We start from the raw sequence: 22,873 nt of genomic DNA, 5'->3' as shown, positions 1-22,873 counted from the left end.
CGGTGTGTAATAATATTAAAAAGGTGTGCGGAGAAATGAGGGGAGAGCATCGTCTGTGGTCCAGCCACTCTCCTGAAAAAATGGATGTTGCATTCAAACATTTCAGAACACACTGATGGAGAGCCTGTAGCATATCATAGAGAAGATATGGAACTCTTCATTCTCACACCATACAAATACCAGGGCAAATACACTTTTTATGACCAGTGCTTCTGAACAGTCAAAACGCAAACTCATGAATAAGACTAATAAATCCATAGATGTATCATATTTCTCCTACTCACACATGCCATCATTGTCTTCCTTCACGTGCAATGTGTAGTCCAATCTGTTAATTCCTCAAAAAAGATCTTGACAGAATGAATATCCAACCACTTCTGAAGTATGCATCAGAAAGATAAACTCTTCAAGGATTATCTAGTGTTTGATCTGACTGAAGTTGCCTTTCATCACAAAAAGTGTTTCAGGCCTCAAAAAGTCTGTGAGATTTTATTGTGTAATTAACCAGTTGATTAATTAACAAGTGTGTAACATATATGTGTAATCTTACAAGATAATTAGGCTATATATCCCACCTAATTTACTTTTTAAAATAAGTAGTGACAATCAAGAAAATAGTAATTTTGATGTCTATTTTTAATTAAATTCTGACATCAATATACTTTTAACATGATAGAAAATTACTTTAAATTTTTTTTATATTTAATTATGCCTTACTTTGACTTTGCAGAACATCAGAATGTGAATTAATGGAAGGTGAATTCATCCTGAATGCCCCTGAATTCTAAACTGGCACTTTCCCTACATAGATCTTAATTGGGCATGCGTATTCATCACAATAGTAACATTTACATTATCATACAATAAATAAGCCAAAAAGCAATATAAACAATATATACATTAAAAAAAAAAAACATGTGCAATATGAAGGAATTAAAGGATTGTAGTTATTATCTAAATTTACAAGCAAAGAGCAAAGAATAATTGTGTTCAGAAGAAATGCATTCAGAATTTTTTATGCAATTATAATCTACTAAAGTATATCTGGGTATTATTTTTGTATATAGTGGCCTTTAACCTAAAATGCTGAAAAGTGTCAACTTAGTGTCAACTGCATGATTATACTCTAGGAACTGTGGCTGAATAAGTCAATTTGCTTGTTCCAAAGACCTTTTCAAACACAAAAAATAATTTGATCATTCCAGTCATACCGCACCAACAAAATTTTCCAACAATCGACTACTCCCATATGAACACGCGGTATTGTGTATTGTCAATGGGTGTCAGTGATAAATAGGCTGCACATAATCTGGAGGAAAAAAGCCCACATGTCCTCGGCAGCGACCTTTCCAGCGTTGAGAATCTGAGCAGTCCAGCAGATCAATGACATCACCCCGCAGGAAGTGCAACTGTGAGTTGTGCTGTGGATTAAAGTCATACAGGGCATGGGCATGATGGGGCCTCTGCTGGGAAACAATAACAGACAAAGTTCATCACAGTTGTAATCTTATACCACAGAACAATTACTGCCTTTACATTTTCCACATGTAGGTTTTAATACCACCATAACAATTAAAGTAGAAATGTTCATCATAATATCATAGCTGTCAGGTATTTAGTTTGCTTTTCCTTATGTGGATTGCACTTTGTTTTGGATAAATGACAGTCAATATCCTATTGATCTTTGATTAAAATTAAATAAATAAAATTTCAAGAAAGAGCTGCATTTGTAGGTTTTCTCTCACCCCGAGTGTGTGATCTGTGTCTCTAAGAAACACAGTCCTTTCCTTTGCAATGCTGTTGGTCTTGTAAAACTCCACAAGTTGATTTAAGGAAGGAAAGACCTTCTCCCAAACAAAGTAATAGCCATCTCTGTCCTTTAACACCTTGAAATGCTGTACATGATCACCATAGCTGCTCAGAGGAGACAAAAAAGAAGATAAATCTAAGCAGAGCAATTACAGATTACTTGAGCACTTACAAAATAACTTATAAAATATAAATATAAAATATAATACAGAAGCCCCAGAGAGTTTGGACACTCAAGCCACTCTTACAAATGTATTGTCATTGCATTCGATAACAAAAGAAATGTGCAGCACACCTTTCAAGCAAGCAATTTCACAAACAGACGTTTTCTAGGGTTTAAATTATCTAAACATATATATAATTTATGTGAAGTGAGTACCGGAATATCAAAATATCCTTTCTACACTCAAACCAGGGGCATAGCAAATACATCATTATGATTTTGTTCCTCACATATTCTTCAGGTGGCTTAATGTGAGGAATATTCCACATGTATCTTACTGATTTCAGGAGGGGGAAAAAAAAACACTTTGGGCATTATACTGTAGATAAACATCTAATAATTAAAAATAGCTACATCTACACATGTGACATGGTAGGAGACAGGGCAGATTGTCTTTGTTGTCTCCCTGTCTTTGCAGATGGAAAACAAAGTCTTGCAACGTTTTACTCCAACAAACAGGATATTACTATATAAAACTATTTCATGATAACAAAATGTCTTCCAAATAATGTTTAGATGTTTCTTTATTTAAGGTGAAGTCATCAAACTCATTTATGTTTTTGCTTTGAGACTCTGCAAATCTTCTGCAAGCATTTTTAAAGCTGTGATATCATTTCAATAAAGCAGCATTTAACACATCCACCATTGTTCTTCAAACTGTGTGATGAAAATATGTTTAAGCATGGACTATGCTTTATGCATATTAATAAGATGTCTTGATATCAAAGTTATAAGCATGAGTCATGTCTAATTGAGGACTCAAAATGATACATCATGACATTTCTCTCTTAAAAAGGAATTTGTCGCTTTTGTGCAATTTAAGTAAGACTAGCTTGTCGCAAGAGAGTAAAGCCATACATAAACTTGAACTTGCTTTTTTTTTTAAAACTAAAAGCTGGTGATTCTCAATGTGACACAGAGTACTTCCTCAAAACCTTCCTTATAGTTAAGGGTTTCAAACATGCATCATGTAATGCTATTTAGGTTCTGCTAAATTAGTCAAAAACTCAATCACAAGACCAGTAGAATAAAAGGAAGTTTCTTTAACAGATATGACTGCTTGTAACAGCTTTTACAGTTCACTGAACACATATTATTGACCATTTGTTACAACATGCCCCAAATAGACTAGGTGTTAGAAACTAACATACAAAACCACCACTAGAGGAAGCACACACATACGGTATGTGGAATTGGACTTAACGTCTCTGAGATATAGCTCTTGTGACAGCTTCCCCTGTCCACCATATTATAAAAGTGATCAGGGCATATGAACAGCATATAAGGAACTATGATTTAATTTCCTAGTCAGCTGATTAATTTTGATGAAGGATGTCTTTTAATTTGCTCTGGGGGTCCCTATGTGCAGGAAATGAGGAGGTTTGGGCCAAGGGTGATCTTTAGAAGATGTGCTTAAAATATAGATGTGCCAGAGTTGTGCTTCGTCAGCAGATACTACCGCGTCTCTCAGTCCATCACTGTCATTAACAGTGACCTACATTCTGTGCCCAAATCTTCCGCTCTGTTGTGGCTATGCTTGCATATTTTAAGGCAACTCAGCTGTTTAAGGGAGCAGGCAGCTGTAGTATGGTGCATGCCCCACAGTTTACAGCTTCTAGTTTCATTTCAATCCGTTCACTAAATTCTTTTTATTACATTTCATTATTTTATTTTAAGAACGTTTTTACACGCAATTTAATTTACTTCTAATTAATTTAGTTTCATTAAACCAAAATAATTTAGTTGGATTAGGTCAAATCAATTTACTATAGTTGGCTTAACTCAACTTTATTAGGGTAGTCAAACGTCATGGTTACTGTTGTAACTTCCGTTCCCCGATGGAAGGAACGAGACGTTGTGTCGATTGTAGTGACACAAGGAATCTCTTCTGAGAGCCTCGCTTACCTCTGAACTTGAGATAGGGCCAATGTCTAGTTGGCAGACAGAATTTGCATGCCCCGCCCCCAGACTTACGGGTATAAAGGGGAGCGGGTAAGCGAATGTCAGACAGGTTTTCACTGAGGAGCCGAAAATATGGTTACGGCGCATTACATTGGTAGGGATAGTGACGTGGCAAGGGGAACACAATGTCTCGGTCCTTCTAACGGGGGAATGGAGGTTACAACAATAACCATGACGTTCTCCTTCTGTCACTCACTCGACGTTGTGTCAATTGTAGTGACACAAGGGGTGGCACTTCAAAACACCATGCACTACCCATGTTACATGACTGCCGAGCCAGGTGCAAGCAGGCTGCTGCGTGCTAGAAGCAGCTGGGAAGGCTGCACATAACCCTCCCCAACGACTCCAATAAAAAGTGTCATATACCACTCTTAGGTTCCCAGTACCCATACAGGAACAGCCGACATGACTTGTATGGGAGCCAGCCAGCCAGCCACGGCCTTTTCTCTCTCTATGTTTCTCGTCGTAGAGTTAAAAAGTTAAAATCTTAACGCTATAGATGCGTCTGGGAAGGCGTCCTTTCCCGTTCCGATTCTTTCAGGGGGAAAAGCGGAGGCCACGACCTGCCCAGACTGGGGGGAGGGAACTTGTGGCCAATACACACAGGTGTTGTCAAGCCACCCATATATAAAATTCATAATATAACACTTAGTTCCAGTCCCATGCAAAGCATGCTGAGAAATCAAAATCACTTAGCCAGTTTCATCAATGCTACAAAAAATACGAATGTAGAACTTACATTTTTACAAGTTTAATTGAATTTAACGTAATTAATTTAAATTAAGACAAAATGTTCTAGAATTGTGTTGCTTTAGTTCATACAGTACGGTAATCAATTTTTTTGAGTGTGATTGACAGTTGAATTTACTATATGTACTGAAAAACACTGTGGTAGCTTTCTCTCCCCAATGCAGGATTACCTGCTTGCTGGCATTCCCTCCTTTCCATCTGTGAGGTGAAGGTGATGATGACTGACAGTCTGAGATACTGTCTGTTTTGTCATATTAAGCAACATCATGGAATCAGTTGAGCAGCAAAGTGAGGATTCAATGCAATCTACATGAGTAAAGCGCAATATTTTTTATTATTTAATGGGCAATTCAATTTAATTGAATTGCCCATGCAAAAGTCACTTCCATGTTACTTGGCTGTTCTGAGTGATTTCCATGACATTGCTAGGTGGTGGAGTGTTGATGATGATGTTTTGGGTGGTTGCTATTAAACCCAAGTCAATAAGCTGACTCCAAGTCTCTATAAAATTATAGTCTCTAGGTATGAATCAGGCCCTTCCTTCAATGTTAATCAATGGGATTTTTTCCCCCTGTTTTAAATTGTAAGTTTAATGGCTTAGAAACAGTTGAGCACACTTCTCCTCAACAAGCTGCATGATTTGAGGTGTCATGCATGCCTGTAAAACTAAGGTTGCATGTTGAAGTTTAATATGTAGGGTTAGGGGTGTGTTCAGTGATGGTTGCATGCACCACTAATTACTATCAAAGTGAAGAATATACAGTATAGAATGTATACATTACATACTGTATAGTGTACACATATAAGAATGCCATAGCTTAACACTTTGTTGGTTAAAATCTGGTTTTGTGGAAGATCTCTGAAGACTTTTTCCTTTTAACAATCCATATCCAAGACAGTGTGTGCCCCACTTTGAGATAGAGCAGATGGTACATAGAGATTGCACAGCTGAGTTATCAGCACCAATCATTCACCAAAGTGTAGTGACTAGACGTGTGGCACAATGCCCGAAGACACACACAGTATCTCCTTAGCAGCAAGCCTGGGCAACCTCTGTGAACAGGCTTGACAGATGCTCTGCTCACAGAGCGAAAGCTCCAGCAGGTTTTGTCTTTTTTTTTTAATTCAACGGAGATACAATTTGTACAATTTCTGTTATGTAATCATTTAAAAATATTATTTTAAATATCTTTACGAAATCGAAGGCATGTTTAAAAAGCTCTCTAGAATGAGAATATCCCTCCTCCTAATACCACCTACAACTGAATAGCACATGGCAGATCAGGCCTTGCATACCAAATGGGATAAATCATCCTCCGAAGGGCACTTTGAAGGGAGAACAATCATGGCAGCCACATTGTAGAGTCGTTCCAAACTAAAGTGCTCAAAAATAAAAGGCACTTTAAAATCAATGTTTTCATAGGGTTGAACGGATGGACATTTCACTCACAAGTGGACTGAAACCAGACCATTTGTCATAAATCTGCACAAGGTTTGCAGTTCTATCACGAATTAAACCAGCTGCACCTGCAAACACATTTTGGTTCTGTAAATGTGCGACAAACCCTTTATCTCTTAGGTTCATAAACAGTGCTGGGTAGATTATTTCTGAATCATAATCTGGTACTGATTACAAATTACATGAATACAATTGTAGCCAGTAATGTAATCTCTTGTTTTACATTTGAAAAGTAATCTAATCTGATTGCTTTTAGATTACTTTTGGATTACTTCTGACCTAATTCTTGTTTATTTGATGTCACATGAATTTGACTAGGATTTGACTTGGATGATTTGGGACATAATGTTACTTAAATACATTAAAGAAATCATACTTTAAAGAATCTCATATTTTGACTTAATGGATCAAAATATGAGAATTGATATGATTGTTTTGTGTGTTTTACTGGCTATTTGCCTGTTTCTGAGTGAAATAAAAAGGTACTAAATGTACTACTTGGCTTTACAAATGCCATCCATGTGTAGTAACATCAGACCAGTTCGATTTGTGAATCAATGTTACAAAAAAGTTGTCACAAAAACAAAAGCGCATCCATATGCATTTCTGAATACAAAAGCTATTTTTAAAAATGTACTTTACCGCACAAATGCAATCAGCTGAGAATAACGTTTGAATTAGCATTCCATATTTAGTTTAATTATAGCCACCTGGTTGATGGCTGGTATCAGGTCTGTATGTGCAATTCCACAACACACAGCCCCTTATGAAAACACTCGTAGACTTACCTTCTGTGACAGTCTCTGTTTTACTTTTAGTTTGTGTACTTTTATTTTGAAATTCCTGTTCAGTTCCTAGTTTTGTCACATCCTGTTTTCCCTCCATGTTTTGTATCTGGTTTTTATTGGTTCATTGTTTGATTACTTTGATTCAGTTCTTGTTTGTCATTGGTTTTAGTTAATTATCTTGTTATCCTGTTTCAGAGTTCTGTTTGTTGATTGGCCTTGTTACCCTTGTCCTTGTGTATTTAAACCCTGCTGTTTCTCCATTCCCCTGTTGATTGTTGTTTGTGCATGTCATTATAGTCTGTGTGTTTAAATCCCGTTTATGGTTTTTCATGGTCATGTTTATGTGGTGTTTTCCCCTCGTGGTTGTTTTGTTTGTTCCTGGGTTTGTTTTATTTTGGTTATCCTGCTCACGCCTCGTCTGCCTCCTTCTGCCAAACGTAACAGAACGATCGACCCAATAATGGATCTAGCGGTTCAACAGGCCAATTACCGTCTGCTCAGTTTGAAGCAAGAGGACCGACCTGTGGAAGACCACATCCGCGAGTTCCTCGAGCTGGCGAATATTGCGGACTTCCCAGACTCCTCCCTTGTGGCTTTCTTCAGGGGCAATCTGAACGCCGCACTGAAGGAGCGGTTGCTGCAGGCGACGCGCGACTGGACTCTCCATGACTTCATGGAGGTGACTTTGCTGGTCTGCGGCTCGCCGTTAACCGTGGGTGTTGCTGAGGAGGACCCTAACTCTGCTCCCTCGGTGGTGACTCTCCAGTCGTCCATGGCGCCTCCTGTCACGCCAGTCCCACCTGTCAGCGAGCTCACCCCCATGCCAGTCACTTTCCATGAGCCAGCACGGTCAACTTCCTGTGCCCGGAGGAGGAAGAGAAGACGGTCAGCGAGCCTGAGCCCTCGTCAGCCACGGTCAGCGAGCCTGAGCCCTCGTCAGCCACGGTCAGCGAGCCTGAGCCCTCGTCAGCCACGGTCAGCGAGCCTGAGCCCTCGTCAGCCACGGTCAGCGAGCCTGAGCCCTCGTCAGCCACGGTCAGCGAGCCAGAGCCAGCGCCTGTCGCCACGGTCAGCGTGCCAGAGCCAGCGCCTGTCGCCACGGTCAGCGTGCCAGAGCCAGCGCCTGTCGCCACGGTCAGCGTGCCAGAGCCAGCGCCTGTCGCCACGGTCAGCGTGCCAGAGCCAGCGCCTGTCGCCACGGTCAGCGTGCCAGAGCCAGCGCCTGTCGCCACGGTCAGCGTGCCAGAGCCAGCGCCTGTCGCCCCGGTCAGCGTGCCAGAGCCAGCGCCTGTCGCCCCAGAGGTCCCTGAGCCAGCGCCTGTCACCCCAGAGGTCCCTGAGCCAGCGCCTGTCGCCCCGACCGTCCAAGAGGCCCCGCCCCTCAAGTCTCTCGAGCCTCCCAGGGCTGCTCCTCTCGAGCCTCCCAGGGCTGCTCCTCTCGAGCCTCCCAGGGCTGCTCCTCTCGAGCCTCCCAGGGCTGCTCCTCTCGAGCCTCCCAGGGCTGCTCCTCTCGAGCCTCCCAGGGCTGCTCCTCTCGAGCCTCCCAGGGCTGCTCCTCTCGAGCCTCCCAGGGCTGCTCCTCTCGAGCCTCCCAGGGCTGCTCGTCTCTCGAGCCGCCCAGGGCTCTGCCCCAGAGCCTCCTACGGCTCTGCTCCCAGAGACTCTAGCGCCTTCCAGGTCTCAGCCTCTAGAGCCTCCTACGGTGCCACCTTCCTCGGCTCCGCCTCCTGAGCCTTCCTCGGCTCCGCTTCCTGAACCCTCAGCTCCACCTCCTGAGCCTCCCTCGACTCCGCCCCCAGAGCTTTCCATGATTCCGCCTCCCTTGGCTCCGCCTCCTGGGCCTCCCGAGCCATCCTCGGCTCCGCCTTCCTCAGCTCCGCCTCCGGAGTCTCCAAAGCCCCCCTGGGCCTCCCTCGGCTCCGCCTCCTGAGCCCCCCACGGCCCTGCCTACGCCCCCTTCGGCTCCGCCTCCGAAGTCCTCCTTGGCTCCGCCTCACACGGCTCTGCCAGCCTCTGCCCCATGGCCCGCTCCCAGACCTCCAAATCTGGTGCTCGCCTCGTGGCCAGCTCCCGAGGCCCCCAGGTCTATCCCCACATTGTGGCCGCCTTCCAGGCCTCCTGAACCTGTCCTAGGGCCACTTTCCTGGCCTCCTGTCCCAATCCTGCGGCCTCCTCCCTGGCCTCCTGACCCTCTCCATGTCCTGTGGCCTCTTCCCTGGCCTCCTGTCCTGTGGCCACCGCCCTGGCCTCCTGTCCCAGTCCTGCGGCCACCTCCCAGGCCGCCTGACCCTATGCCCGTTCTATGGCCGCCTCCTGAACTAGTCCCTGTCCAGTGGTCACCTTCAAGGCCCCCTGACCCAGTCCTTGTCCTACAGCCGCCTTCCAGGCCCCCTGACCCAGTCTCTGCCCTATGGCTGCTTCCCAAACCCCCCGACCTGGTCTCCACCTTGAGGTCATTCCCTTGGTCTCCTGGCTCCCCTGTTGGTCTGCTCCGGTTTGCTTGGTCTCCTGACCACCCGCCTATCTGCCATGTTCCCCCCGACCTTGCCTTGAACTGCCTGGTTGCCCCCCGTGACTCCCTGAACTGCCTGTTTGCCCCCTGTGACTTCTGAACTGCCTGTTTGCCCCCCGTGCCACTTCTGTTCCCCTACACTCCGTGGACATGTTGCCTTTTTGTTTTTTTTTGTTATTTTCTTTATGGAGCATCTGGAATCAGCTCCTTAAAGGGGGGGGGCTTCTGTGACATTCTCTGTTTTAGTTTGTGTACTTTTATTTTGAAATTCCTGTTCAGTTCCTAGTCTTGTCACATCCTGTTTTCCCTCCATGTTTTGTATCTGGTTTTTATTGGTTCATTGTTTGATTACTTTGATTCAGTTCTTGTTTGTCATTGGTTTTAGTTAATTATCTTGTTATCCTGTTTCAGAGTTCTGTTTGTTGATTGGCCTTGTTACCCTTGTCCTTGTGTATTTAAACTCTGCTGTTTCTCCATTCCCCTGTCGATCGTTGTTTGTGCATGTCATTATAGTCTGTGTGTTTAAATCCTGCCGGTACTCCCCGTTTATGGTTTTTCATGTTTATGTGGTGTTTTCCCCTCGTGGTTGTTTTGTTTGTTCCTGGGTTTGTTTTATTTTAGTTATCCTGCTCACTCCTCATCTGCCTCCTCCTGCCAAACGTAACACCGCCGTGAAACAGCTCTAGGTTGATACAGAATGAAACATTTAAATATTTAAGTTATTAATGAATAAATAATAATGTAAAATGTACAGTTGACTGATTAATAAGTAACATGTAATTCATAAAAAGTAACTTTATAAGTAATTAGATTTGATAACATTTTAAAATAAAGTAATTATTTTTGTAATCTGATTACATAATACAAATTGCATGTAATCTGTTACATGCCAGCACTGTTTATAAAAGCCTTTAATCAGTGTAACCTTTTTAAACCAATGGCTTTCTGTTTTATTTTTGTTTGAAATAGAAAAATTAAATAAAGAGTTAAAATTAAAGAAATACATATACTCTACATTTCTTTACCCTGCAAAACATGGAGCTTAAACGTTTTTCTTAATATTTAAAAAGATAACCATTCTTTTTGATTTGGAAGTTAACAGTAGTTCAAGTATAAAGATTTCTGATTTATGAACTTATTTTCATTGGTGTCAGTGTTTGTGCAACAGTGACAGCTGCTTAGAAGACGTTAAGGTGTGTTCTGAATTACCATTATATTGGCTATTTAGAAAAAGGTGGACAAGCTCTTTGATATGTCCAGCTCTACTATTGGTATTAACAGGAAATATAAAAGCAGGAAAGAAAAATGCGCTTGATAAGCAATTTTGTGGTGTCTTTATAAAAAAAATTCTTTGATCTGACAAACATACTGTGGAAAATAAAAAACCAAGGGCTTTTATTTTTTTTCATTGTCCAAGGTTTTTCCCATTAATCATTTCAGGTCTGCACTAAAAATAAGTATTCATATTGCTCGTTTTGTGCCGTGGACGTACAGTACGACCTTGATTTTGTCATTTTGTATGGACATCAGGAATGCATAGCAAAGGACAGCTGCATGCACAGACCTCAGCAGAGACAGAGGCGGAAGAATAAAAAAGGCACATCGTTTTTTCCTGTTTCATAATTCTTTTTACTTTTCTCATCTCTGCTCCCTTGCTTTTTCATTTAATCTCTTCTGCTTCCACTCTGACCTCATCACCCTCTTTATACAACTGACACTTCTTATATTATTTATCTTCATGTCTTTTCACATTAATATAATGTTATTTACTGTATTCTGTCATTAACATTTAGGACCTTATAGAAATAATATGGCTGAACCATGTTACAGTGATGGTGTCAGTATGGTAATTATGGTAGCCTACATGTCCAAAAAATGATAATACCATGGTATTTTTCAGAAAATTAGTAGTCTAAGCTTATTAGTTTAAACAAAAACAAACTGGCTCTTGCTGAATCAGACATCTCCTTCAGTTTATGTCAATATTCTGTAAAAGACGTATTACATTTCTATCACTGAAAGCGACTCGAATACTCCCATTATAATGAATAAATCTGTTTACACTGCAGGTGTGCCATGTTGGAAATATGGTTGCAATCGTGTATTATTCTTTTGATGTACTTACAACACAATAAATAGAGTGGACTTTTTATCTGACCTGTTACTGCCCTGTAATGCCACTTTGATGTTCCGGGGCGAATTCAAAATAAAATGTTTGCTCCCTTGAAGGGTACCGCTACTAGAGGGGATGCCACTCGAAAGCTTGTTCAAATTAAAGTAAGAAAACTCATCTTCCTTCAAAGGGCCCTTCTACAAGAAGAAGGGTACTTTCACACAGTAATGCTGTGTTCACTTCAAGGCTCAGGAAGGATCACTTGCTATTAGCATCCGCCCCCGATCTGCTGTAGTGCACTGTTAAATGCACCTCCACTTAATTTTCTCTAATCTCGTAACAACACAATATTCCTGTTATTGTGAGATTATTTTTAGATTTTACTTCTGTTTTATTCAACTATTTTATTTAGTTATTTATCCTCTTTTCTGGATGACCAGAAGGACACTTTTATATTTGTGAACGAAAGCCCCGGCTGCCTCCCTCCTTTCTCTGTCACTGGCAAGGCAGTGTGCATCTGCGTCACACATGATCTCTGGACCTGCAGACCAGCTGCCATCCACTTTCCACAAGGTGCTATGCATTCATTTAATCTCACAATATCTGGAGCCAGAGCTTTCACACCTGGGGCCAGCCCAACTCAAGACTGCAGAGCTCATTATCTCTAAAACCAGCCAAATCGTTCCTGTGATCCCAGACAGGCTTTTGCTCTGCCATCCAAACTCAACACCATAAAGCCATAAAGAACTTGATGTAATGAGCCAGACTGAATAAAAATGTGATCCCATTGCTAGCGCACTTGATGAATTTTAAATGAAATCTCTGCTTCGACGTAATAGCTTTCTGATGCTCTCATTTTCAGACAACTTCATGGTACATTTTCTTAAGCAGCAGGGGTTATTGGTGTCCCTTGCTAAGTAGGTCACATGCGTTTTAATAGACCCAGCAGTCTTCCTTGTTATTCAAATTATATTAATGCATTTACAAGGCATGCAGAAAACAGCAAATCATGGTGATCCTTGTAACAGAATACATCAAAGTTGGATAGACAGGTTGGGATAGTGCACATGACTTCCTCACCTTACTGACATCGAGAATTCCCCTGGGGCACTCTCACTTTCTCTCACTAAAAAGCTTCCACACTCCCGCTGGCGTAGCCGACCCTCTGACACGTGTCTGGAGATACGGCCCGCAAACCATCTGTGAACAGTTGATCCAAATTATAGGAGCACAGCAGCACTGTTAGACATGCAATAAACAACCAGCTAGGCAGCATCCAGTTCACATCCTGCTTTATGTTAAAGGAATATTAAGCTCATTTGACAGCATTTGTGGCATAATGTTGATTACCTCAAAAAATTATTTCAACTCGTCCCTCCTTTTCTTAAAAAAAAAAAGAAAAGGAACAATCTGACTTACAGTGAGGCACTTACTATGGAAGTGAATGGGGACATTTTGGAGGGTTTAAAGGCAGAAATGTGAATCTTATAATATTATTAAAGCACTTTCATTAATTCTTCTGTTAAAACATGTATTATTTGAGCTGTAAAGTTGTTTAAATTGTAATTTTTATGGTCGTTTTAAGGTTTTAATTTTTATGGTGTTACGTCGACATGGAAACAAAGTTGTAAAATTTGAAATAATTCAACCCAGCTTAGTGAATTTTTTTTTCACACTAAAATCATGTTAACACACATATTTATTACATCTTGTGGCTTTGAAACAGTAAGTAATTTAAAATATACATATTGGCCCCATTCACTTCCATTTTAAGTGCCTCACAGTAACATCGATTTTAACATTTCTAAAGAAATGGAGAGACGAGTTGAAAGTTTTGTGGTATTCAATATTATGCCACAAAGACTGGCCACATTCACTTCTATTGTAAATGCACTCTAAGTCCTTGTGGTGGCATAGTGACTCTGAAGAAATTCAGTTGCATCTGCGTCTGAGACCGTCAATCCACGCATCTTATCAAGTGGCTTGTTGAGCTCGTTATCGCGGAGACGTAGTGCATGTGGAGGCCCACACTATTTTCCTTGGCATCCATGCACAACTCACCACGTGCCCCACTGGCAGCGAGAACCACATTATAGCGACCATGAGGATGTTAACCCAACATGACATGGTTGGAGTCACTCAGCACGCCCTGGATTCTGGATTCACGCCCTGAGCTACCCAGGCCCAAAATGTATTTATTTTTACATAAATGAGGGATGAGTCAAAAACATTAATGGCAACATTTTACCTCAAATGATGTCAATTGAACTCAGCTTACACTGAACACAGAACATTTCTTTGCTTTATTATAGCTCAGGAAACATAGTGTAGTTACTGTTTATCTAATGGAGCCTTAGATAGTTTCTACTAAAATTCCTTAGAATGAATACAAACGGACACAAATTATAGAGCTATAAAATTTATGTCGATATTGTAGTTTAAAAGAATTTAATGTGAAATGTTTCAGAGTTTGGTGTCTGAGCACAAATATGACAATGTTCAGATCTATTCTGGAACTAAAGATGACTCATGCCATGATTTGTGAGAGATTCTTGGGAGTCTTTTTCTCAAGAGAAACTTTTGAGAAGCGGAAGACATAAGCAAAAGCCTCAAAATATCTTCCATATTTACTTTCATTACTGTCCAGGAAAAACAATAGCTTATATTGAAGAGATCTCATTTGTGATTATTTGTTTCTCTTGTCTTTTGCTCTAGAATGTGACAAGACTGCAATACCAATTCCAGACAAATCAATTCTTTCTTGCAATCCACCATTCTGGCAATCTTTCTGGCAAATGCCTACTGACTTAATTGATGTTTGATACTTACGTGTGTGGCCTTACACTGATATAGTTTTTAGGAACGTAGCCCTTCCTGTTTACAAACTCTGCTGTGAACCAGTTAGGATCATCTTCCATATTAGTGATCTAGTGTAAGAAAAAACAGTCAGCTGTGAACAAAGCATCCCAAAGGATCGATTTGAATTAAATAAGAATTTTGACTCCCCTCACACAGGTACTTCTGAAACAAACAAACTAAAACCTATAATGAACAAAAACCCATACATATGCTCCTACCTTGAGTACATCTCCCTTCTGAAAGCTTAGCTCATCGTTTTCCGTGGCACAAAAGTTGTAAAGAGCTACTGCTTCCATCCTGAAGATCACTGTGCTGGAGATAAAGCCAGTCTACAGAAGATCAATGAGGTCCCACAGCCACACTATACTGAACAGAGACAAAGATATGTCACCCAGGGAGCATCCAAGAGAGCATCCACGCTGAAATAAGCTCTCCGTTGATGAGCACACACTATCAAATACTCTGCCCTGATAACTGAACTGAGAGAACAAGCATGAGAATATGTTAAGAGAGAGTGAGAGCATGTAGGAGACAGGAGGGGGTGGCAGTTCCTGTCTAAGCGTAATCTAATAGAAGGAAATGTTGCCATGTGAGAAACAGGAAAAGTTGAAACAATTATGGGAGGACAAAGAAAAGAATAGGCTTTATAAAGCTTCTCATCTGCTATGAACTGGACCTGCGTATTATAAGTAAGAAAAACAGGCAAGTGCTGAGTGGTCATGGGCCTCTGTTTTAATAGACAGGTGCAGATCTGAAGGAATTCAAGATTGATGAGCAAATGAGTTCTACCAAAGTGGTGCTGTTTAATTAAAGGGATTGTTGATCCAAAAATGTATGTTCTGTAATAATTTATGCTCTCTCATGTCGCTCCAAATCGATTTGGCTTTTCTCTTCTAAGGATCACAAAAGGAGAAGTTTTGAAGAATTTTCATGCTGCTCTCTTCCATATAATTAAAGGGGAAGGGTTGTCAAGCTCCAAAGCAAAATAAATAAATAAATAAAAATGTATAAAAACATAAAAGCACCATAATTAGTCCATATGAATTATGCACTATATTGAAGTTCTGAACCTATACAATAGCATCATGCAAGGAACAGACCGAAATGCAAAATGCCTGACAGCCATTGTCACCATTTTCATGAATTGCTGCTGCTTTTGTGTTCCACAGAAGAAAGAAATTCATATGGGTTTTAAAATACATGAGGGCATGTAAATGATGACAGCATTTTAATTTTTGTGTTAATTTCCCTTAATGGTAGAAAACGAGTTCATCAACAAATTAGCCTGTTCTCTCAGCAAACACATTGATGTCACACTCTAGACATCAATATGAAATTTCAAATATGTACGGTTTGTCATTGGCTATGCAAGAGAACAGTAATAGGATCCATTATGCACGCAGACTGTCATTAGTGCTGTCTGCGCTGATGTTATGAACACTCCCCGGGGCGAATGAGGACTGCTCACTAATTCTTTTTCAGAACATTTTTAGCCTAAAAGGAAAATGTTTGCTTCATGATCGAACTTAAAAGTGATAAATCTGTTTGTACAGATGGAGTCTCAGCATACACTCAGAAGTCAGAAGTCAACACTCATTATGGATTATGACTTGCAAAGGCCCCGGGGCCAATTATCTCCAAGGGCCCCCCCTCCATCCCTGCTTGACTTTAACTGTTACTTCAACACAGAAACATCTTGCACCAGGACATTTGCGGCACTCAGATTTAAGATTACATGTGAGAAAATGCTATTCTTGGTGTGCAGTTGTTGAGAAAATAAAGATGTTTAAGCACGAAGCAATATCATTTCATTGGATGAAACAGTTGACTCTCCTGTATTTGATGCACTTTATTTTTTAATATTGAATGAGACAAATAACTACCTCTAACAACTTTGTGATGCTCTTTAATCATTTAATATTTCTGCAACATTAATTGTACTCTCAGAAATGGCATGGCTCCAATTAAAAATCTTTAAACTTTGACATCTCACTCAACATTTATGTCAGGAAACAAAAACTAAAGTATGTGGAGGGTGGGGCATGAAACAAGGAAACCACAAACAGAGGTTTCTCACTGACAGAGTGCAGAAGGAAATATAGATGTGCTGCCAGCATTGTTCACTTACTAATAATACCCCTGTGACCTGTGATTAATGACCACAACATTTACATTTAAAAGAAAGCAGATGCACTATTCTTTATAACAAAGACTGGATTGAATATTCTCTTTTTAACAGATGAAAACATATCTGACACCTAAGCCTACATGATGGCAAAATCATGAAAAAAAAAGAGATTACTTTGATGTTCTAAACAACTTTAATCAATAAATGATTTTCAGAATATGGCAAATCTTCAACTAAAATAGTAGATTTGGTATGATTCCCACCTAATGGCTCTTTTAGTAAAAACATTTTGTCTTTATGTTGGTCCGGTGCCTCATCATTATTCAAACCCATCAAATTATCTATATACCTCACAACAAACTCTCTCTCAAACACTACAAAGAGAACACCAAAGGCAGATAGAGGCCATGTGAAGAAAACTATGCAGGTAATGGGAAATATTTCTACATTGATAAATGCAAAATAACACAAATATGTGACATGGTCTGTAAGCAGGAAGGCATCTAGCCACACAGGAAAAAAAGGAACTGCATATTTCAACCACAGTTGAAACAATACAGGGGTTTAGCTACCACATTTTATACTAATGACGAATACTGACACTTATTATCTGGGTTAAAAATCGGGGCAACGGTTGTACATAGACTTTCAAAGAGGATCAATTCATTTAGATGAATGAAATGGCACCATATAGATAAAATAGACCATTTTGAGCATGCTGCCCCCTATTGCTTTACTGTCAATACGGTTAATTCTACTCTTAACTCAGCCTGCAGCAGGCCTAAAGGAGTGCTAGGGGGTCCAGAGAAAATAAAGTGTAAAAAAAAGCTTTAGTGCAATGACAATATAAAAGGGGTCTTTATACATGAAAATATATAACTATCTTTATATTTTAGGAAGGGGGATCCCTTGCAATGGTATCTGAATTTTTGGGGCCCATTGTATGCAATCAATAATTTTTTTTATGTAATTAACTTTGTATTTATATGTAGTTTTTTTATGAGAATGACTGAATTTATGTGCTGAGTAAAATCCAAGAGGTTAATTTCCAACAATAATGACGGAAGATTCACATTATGTTTTATTTAAAAATAATCAGTCAAGGTTCTGAAAATGTTGTTTGGCCATTCCTCTTTGCATAAGCAAATATCCTATTACATTTATCATGTATACTCTAAGGTACTCCAAAGAATGCCATGTTGCATCAAAATATAGCATTTTTTTGATAGTGGGGCTATGAAGCGCTGCGGATTAATTGCTTCCTCAATTGTAAGTAGCTTTGGATAAAACACGCATTTGCTAAATTAATAAATGTAAATAAATGTAAAGCAGCTCATGAGGCCTTTTGTTTCCTTTTTTTACCTATCCTCTCCTCATAGTAAAATCTCTAGTTAGAACCATGTGCCATTGTACTGATATGCTGGGTGCAAGTAAGTACACTTAAAGTGGCTTAGGTTAGTGTGCATTTGGCTAATCAACAGCTTGTTGTTACAGCAAGTAGGCTTTGACAGGGAAACTATTAAATGTGCACATTTAGACCTTTCTATTCAATACAGACATATCTGGACACTCATATTTAAAGGTGCACATTTTTTTCTCTCTCGGTTTAAAGTTTAACTCCTAAATAAAATGAGTTGTAATTTTGAAGATATGTATGTATACATATATGAATAAAATCATGACCATTTACTTTAAATAAAGGCTCCAGTCATATCAATGACCTCATAAAAGCTGTTTTATTTTACATGGAGAGGGTCCCCTCATGGGGGCTGCCATTTTTGGATCACATGAAGAGCTTAATCTCAATAACAATCCTGTTGATGGATATTTACGCTCATTAATTAAATTAATCCAGGCTAATTGTAAAGATTACATTTAAAAAATGGCATTTGTAAATGAATACTATTGTGTTTGAATGATGCTGCAACCACACCCCTTGGTGTCCTTTTAAGTCCAAGACATTTTTAACATAAAAATACTAAAAGAACTGTTGATTTGACTAGTATTGACACATCTGTTTAAAATAGCACAATTATATTATGTATATCTGTAATATATTAAAGGTAGCTCTCCAAATCATGTCTATTTTGTGTTTTTGGCCTTGTGACCTAGAGATTATCATGTTATGGCCTATACCAGACATGAGCAATATACAGCCCGTGGGCCAGATCAGGCCCTCCACATGGTTTAATGTGGCCCGCGGCTCATTTATCGTAAAAGCATTTTTTTTTTTCATTGGATATTTCAGTTAACTTGCATTGGGACCTAACACATCTCCACAAGCATTTAACATGCTCAGGCCCCATTTGAGGTTTATACTTGTGCAAATTGGAAATATTCCGCCTAATGTTATACTTATTTAGTGCAATCTGGCAACCATGCACGTCTCGCTTTCCCCTTTGAACAAACTTAGCCATCTGTAGTGCAATATTCTGCTCGAGGAAAAGTGTTATATGGCTACTCTGTGTCCATTCTTGAGGCTGCTTGTGATGTTTGGTGCTACTAATTTTGCAGGTAAACATTCTCAGTGATTAAATTAATATAAAAGTAGATCTCGGCATCATTGACATGTGAGTAAAAGCAAGTCAGAGACGAATATATATATGTATTTTTGATTTGTACAATTTAGAAATGTTGAAGTCAATTCGCACCTGTATGTTAATCTAACTCTTGCAGTAATTATTTATCATAGTCATGCAGCCTGTGTTATTCAGTTGTTTGCTGAAAGTCAATCCATCGAAGAGACCAGCATCATGACTCTTTTAGCACGTAAACGGGTAAAGTTTTAGAAAAAAACAAGTAAACTTGCCCGCTTTGTGACAAACATAAAAAAAAAAATGTTTAATATTAAAACGGACCCCTGACGTAGAGAGTGTTGAATTGAATAATAAATTAACAGGGAAGTAGAGGTGGTAAAATACATTTATAAGCCTTTATTCAGTTTTGTAATGCCTGATAGAAAAGTATCTATCTTTGTAGAGCAATACAATACTTTAGGCAAATGCAGAATAGTCTCACTAGTCACAGAAACACTTCAGAAAATTGAGTACACAAATATTTCTGGGCTTAAAAGATACAAAAACCAAATCAATGCAGAACATTTTATCTCAAAAGGAATACAATGTGGCCCCCATGCACTACTTAAAGCCTTTACCAAAAAAGTTGCCCACACCTGGCCTATACAGTAATTCACTCACTCTGTTAGTTACACAGATGTTTGCTATTTTGAAGATGAGGGACATTCTAAATTCTTCCCACACCACCCCAGAAACTCTTCAGGGTCACAGTCAGATATAAATAATGATGCAGCCCACTTGGGGGCTACATTCCACCAACTTCATTAGTTTTGTTAAAGGAGCAATATGTAATATATTTTAAAGCATAACATTATCATAATACGTAATCAGAGATTTAGGAAACATGCTAAATTGAAATACTGGCTTCTCCGAAAACAATGCTACAGCCTGAATATTCTACTTTGAAATGTCCGTTCCTGCCCGGAATTTCTGCTTGTGTTTTGGTCTGTGTGATCCCGCCCGCTGCCCAATAGTATTTCGACACCCTGGGTTGCCAGATTTGAAACAATTTAGCGGGCAAACACAGCGAGCTGCAGCCATAGAAGTGAGCAATACATTATAGCTAAAATTGACAGAGATATAAAAACAAATCCACATGAGCTGGTTTATAAATCGTAAGCAATACAAAATTGCAAACAGCAGCTAAACAAATTAGCTGATTAACTTAGAGTGGAAGGCTTGTCGCATGCCATTGCCAGTTTACTTGTTCCTGTTGCGTGTCCTCAACCTGGCAACCCGCAGGAGCTTCAAGTCTGGGGAGGAGCCGGTGTTATGCCCAGCTGCCCGGCTAAAGCCTACCCCCCCCAAAAGCGTGCACGCGTACAGTACCGCTGTGCTTCCACTTGATGGCACTAAAAAGTTGGAATTTCGTCTTCCCCCAAGCCATCTGAAAGTTCAGTTTGGATGATAAGTTATACATTTTCCAGTAGATGGCAGCACAGACTCTGACATTTAATTCAAAGGATTTCAAATGTCATTGCCCTATGTCCTTTTGATTCTTATGGAAACAGTGTTTCTACACAACATGTCGATTCTAGGTCTCTTTTGTCTGTATTTGAACGTTAAATCACTAGTCTACTAGTAGATTTTACACTAAGGTGTCACATGCTTTACAAAAGAAAATTAATTCACACTCAACTCTTGTTATGTTACGTGTTATTAATAATGTTATGGGTATTATAGCTAAACTCTTGTTAAAATTGTACTTGTAGTAGATGTAGTAAAGTTCTGTAATTGGCTCTTGGTGGAAATAAATAATATACCTTTCAGATTTTAAGAAAAACGTTTTTAACAAATTAATAAGAGAAATGTACATAAATGAATAACATAAAGAACATTAACACACAAGAATATCATATATATATATATATATATATATATATATATATATATATATATATATATACTGTGTTCTGACACAAGCAACACTGTTTGTCCCATAACATATTCTATTTACTTAAACAATTTTTCTTCTTGTTTTGAAAATGTTTTATCATACAGTAAGTGCACACACAAATCCCATGTCAACCCAAATAATAATGTAATTTCTTTATATTATTTGAGCAGGCCAGACATAGACACACAACAAAAGGAAAATAGAGCATTAAACATGCACAATTAGAAAACAAACATGACAGTAAAAAAAATTAAGCCCGCCTAGACCCTGCCTCCCTCATTATTCTGCATGGATGCCCAAATAGTCATAAAAATAGGTATGGTCAATTGACACAAGAAGCACTGTATGTCCCATAACAAATGTGATTTTATTGACAAACACTTATTATTCAGGGGGGTATTATCTAGGCAGGACAATTTTTACACCTCTGCCTGGATTCTACCTCCCTCATTATTCTGCATGGATGCCCAAAAAGTCATAAAAATAGGTACAGTGCATTGACACAAGATGCACTTTATGTCTCATAACACACTGGATTCTATTAACTTAAACACTTATGTCATGCCCAAACATTTAACATTATCCCACTTTCAGGAGAAACAGAATACTTATCAACACGTATAATTATTTTATTAACTATAGCATGCAGTGTTTGAAGGAAATAACATAATAAATATTAACAATATACAATTAAATAATAAACAAGTTATATTTATTTAAACAGATAAATATGTGAGAGAGCGAGAGAGAAATTTAGCCAATGGCACTGTAGAGGGTATTTTCTGCCCATCCATCCATCCATCCATCCATCGTCAACCGCTTATCCTGTGTACAGGGTCGCAGGGGGCTGGAGTCTATCCCAGCTAACATTGGGCGAAAGGCGGGGGACACCCTGGACAGGTCTCCAGTCCATCGCAGGGCCACACATAGCCAGACATACACTCACACTCACCTCCACATCCACAAAATATGTACAAATATCCTAATTTACAAATAGCAGCCAGTGTTTGAACAATGTACACTGTAACTTATTAAATAAATAGATATTTTTATTTTACATAAAAAACAAGGGTATTAAATTAACAAGAAACCACCAAAAAAAACTTTTTTTTATATAATTTACACAAGGCTCTTTGTATGTGTTCTTCATGTCATCAGAATTTTAACAGGCAGGGCACAGAAAATGCACATTTGATTTCCTCTCGACACATGATTGTACCAATGGTTGCAGGAGTCACAGGCAATCTAAAATTAAGCAAGAACTTATTATCTTTCAGCAATAAAAAGAACAGAGACTATAACGGTTGGTAAAATTGCTGTAGATGAAATGAGTGAACAAAACTGAAACATAGCTGTGATGGTCCCAAGCACCATGGGTTCATTTCCACCTTTTGGCTTCAAGTTTTGAAACACTTACTCATTTTTATTATAATTTTTCACATTTTAGAATAATAGTAAGTCATCAAAACTATGGAATAACAAAAATAGAACTAAACAAAATCCAATCTAAATAAAAACTGTGTTATATTTCATCATCTTCAAAGTAGTCACCCTTTGCCTAGAATTTGCAGAAATGTACTCTTAACATTTTCTCAACCAACTTATTGAGGTATCACCCTGGGATGCTTATATATATATATATATATATATATATATATATATATATATTTTAAGCCATTAAGGTATTTTGCCTTGTCATCGCAACACTTTTCAATATACCAAAAATCTGTTCACAATTTAGCATCTACAATGTCTTGGCATAATTTTGCTGAAATGTGTTGCCAGTCACATGAATCC

At 39.2% G+C, this 22,873-nt stretch overlaps 1 protein-coding gene across 2 annotated transcripts; it reads right to left on the bottom strand.

The window, feature by feature from the left end:
- Nucleotides 1-214: 214 nt before the first annotated feature.
- Nucleotides 215-14,989, bottom strand: LOC127647735 (GRB2-related adapter protein-like). 2 transcript variants are annotated; one of them, XM_052132176.1, is made up of 5 exons: nt 14,694-14,989; nt 14,446-14,543; nt 12,697-12,816; nt 1,746-1,914; nt 215-1,466 (listed from the first exon to the last, which is right to left on the bottom strand). In XM_052132176.1, the coding sequence occupies exons 1-5, from the start codon at nt 14,769-14,771 to the stop codon at nt 1,284-1,286; spliced, it is 648 nt and encodes a 215-aa protein (XP_051988136.1). In that variant the 5' UTR covers nt 14,772-14,989; the 3' UTR covers nt 215-1,283. The 2 variants fall into 2 exon arrangements, with proteins under 2 accessions (XP_051988136.1, XP_051988138.1); XM_052132178.1 differs by having other exon boundaries at nt 216-1,463.
- Between the last annotated feature and the right edge of the window lie 7,884 nt (nt 14,990-22,873).

Source organism: Xyrauchen texanus, chromosome 8 (genome assembly GCF_025860055.1).
Source record: "Xyrauchen texanus isolate HMW12.3.18 chromosome 8, RBS_HiC_50CHRs, whole genome shotgun sequence".
Taxonomy (NCBI): Eukaryota; Metazoa; Chordata; class Actinopteri; order Cypriniformes; family Catostomidae; genus Xyrauchen; species Xyrauchen texanus.
This window is presented reverse-complemented; position numbering and strand designations above follow the sequence as displayed.

What these genes read in the sequence shown, in the direction of transcription:
- LOC127647735 (XM_052132176.1), bottom strand. Translation starts at nt 14,771, where the DNA reads ATGGAAGCAGTAGCTCTTTACAACTTTTGTGCCACGGAAAACGATGAG. An exon ending in ATCAGTGTAAGGCCACACAC is followed by an intron (nt 12,817 to 14,445) that starts GTAAGTATCAAA and finishes AACTGTTCACAG; the next exon opens with ATGGTTTGCGGGCCGTATCT. An exon ending in GAATTCTCGATGTCAGTAAG is followed by an intron (nt 1,915 to 12,696) that starts GTGAGGAAGTCA and finishes TCCTCTGAGCAG; the next exon opens with CTATGGTGATCATGTACAGC.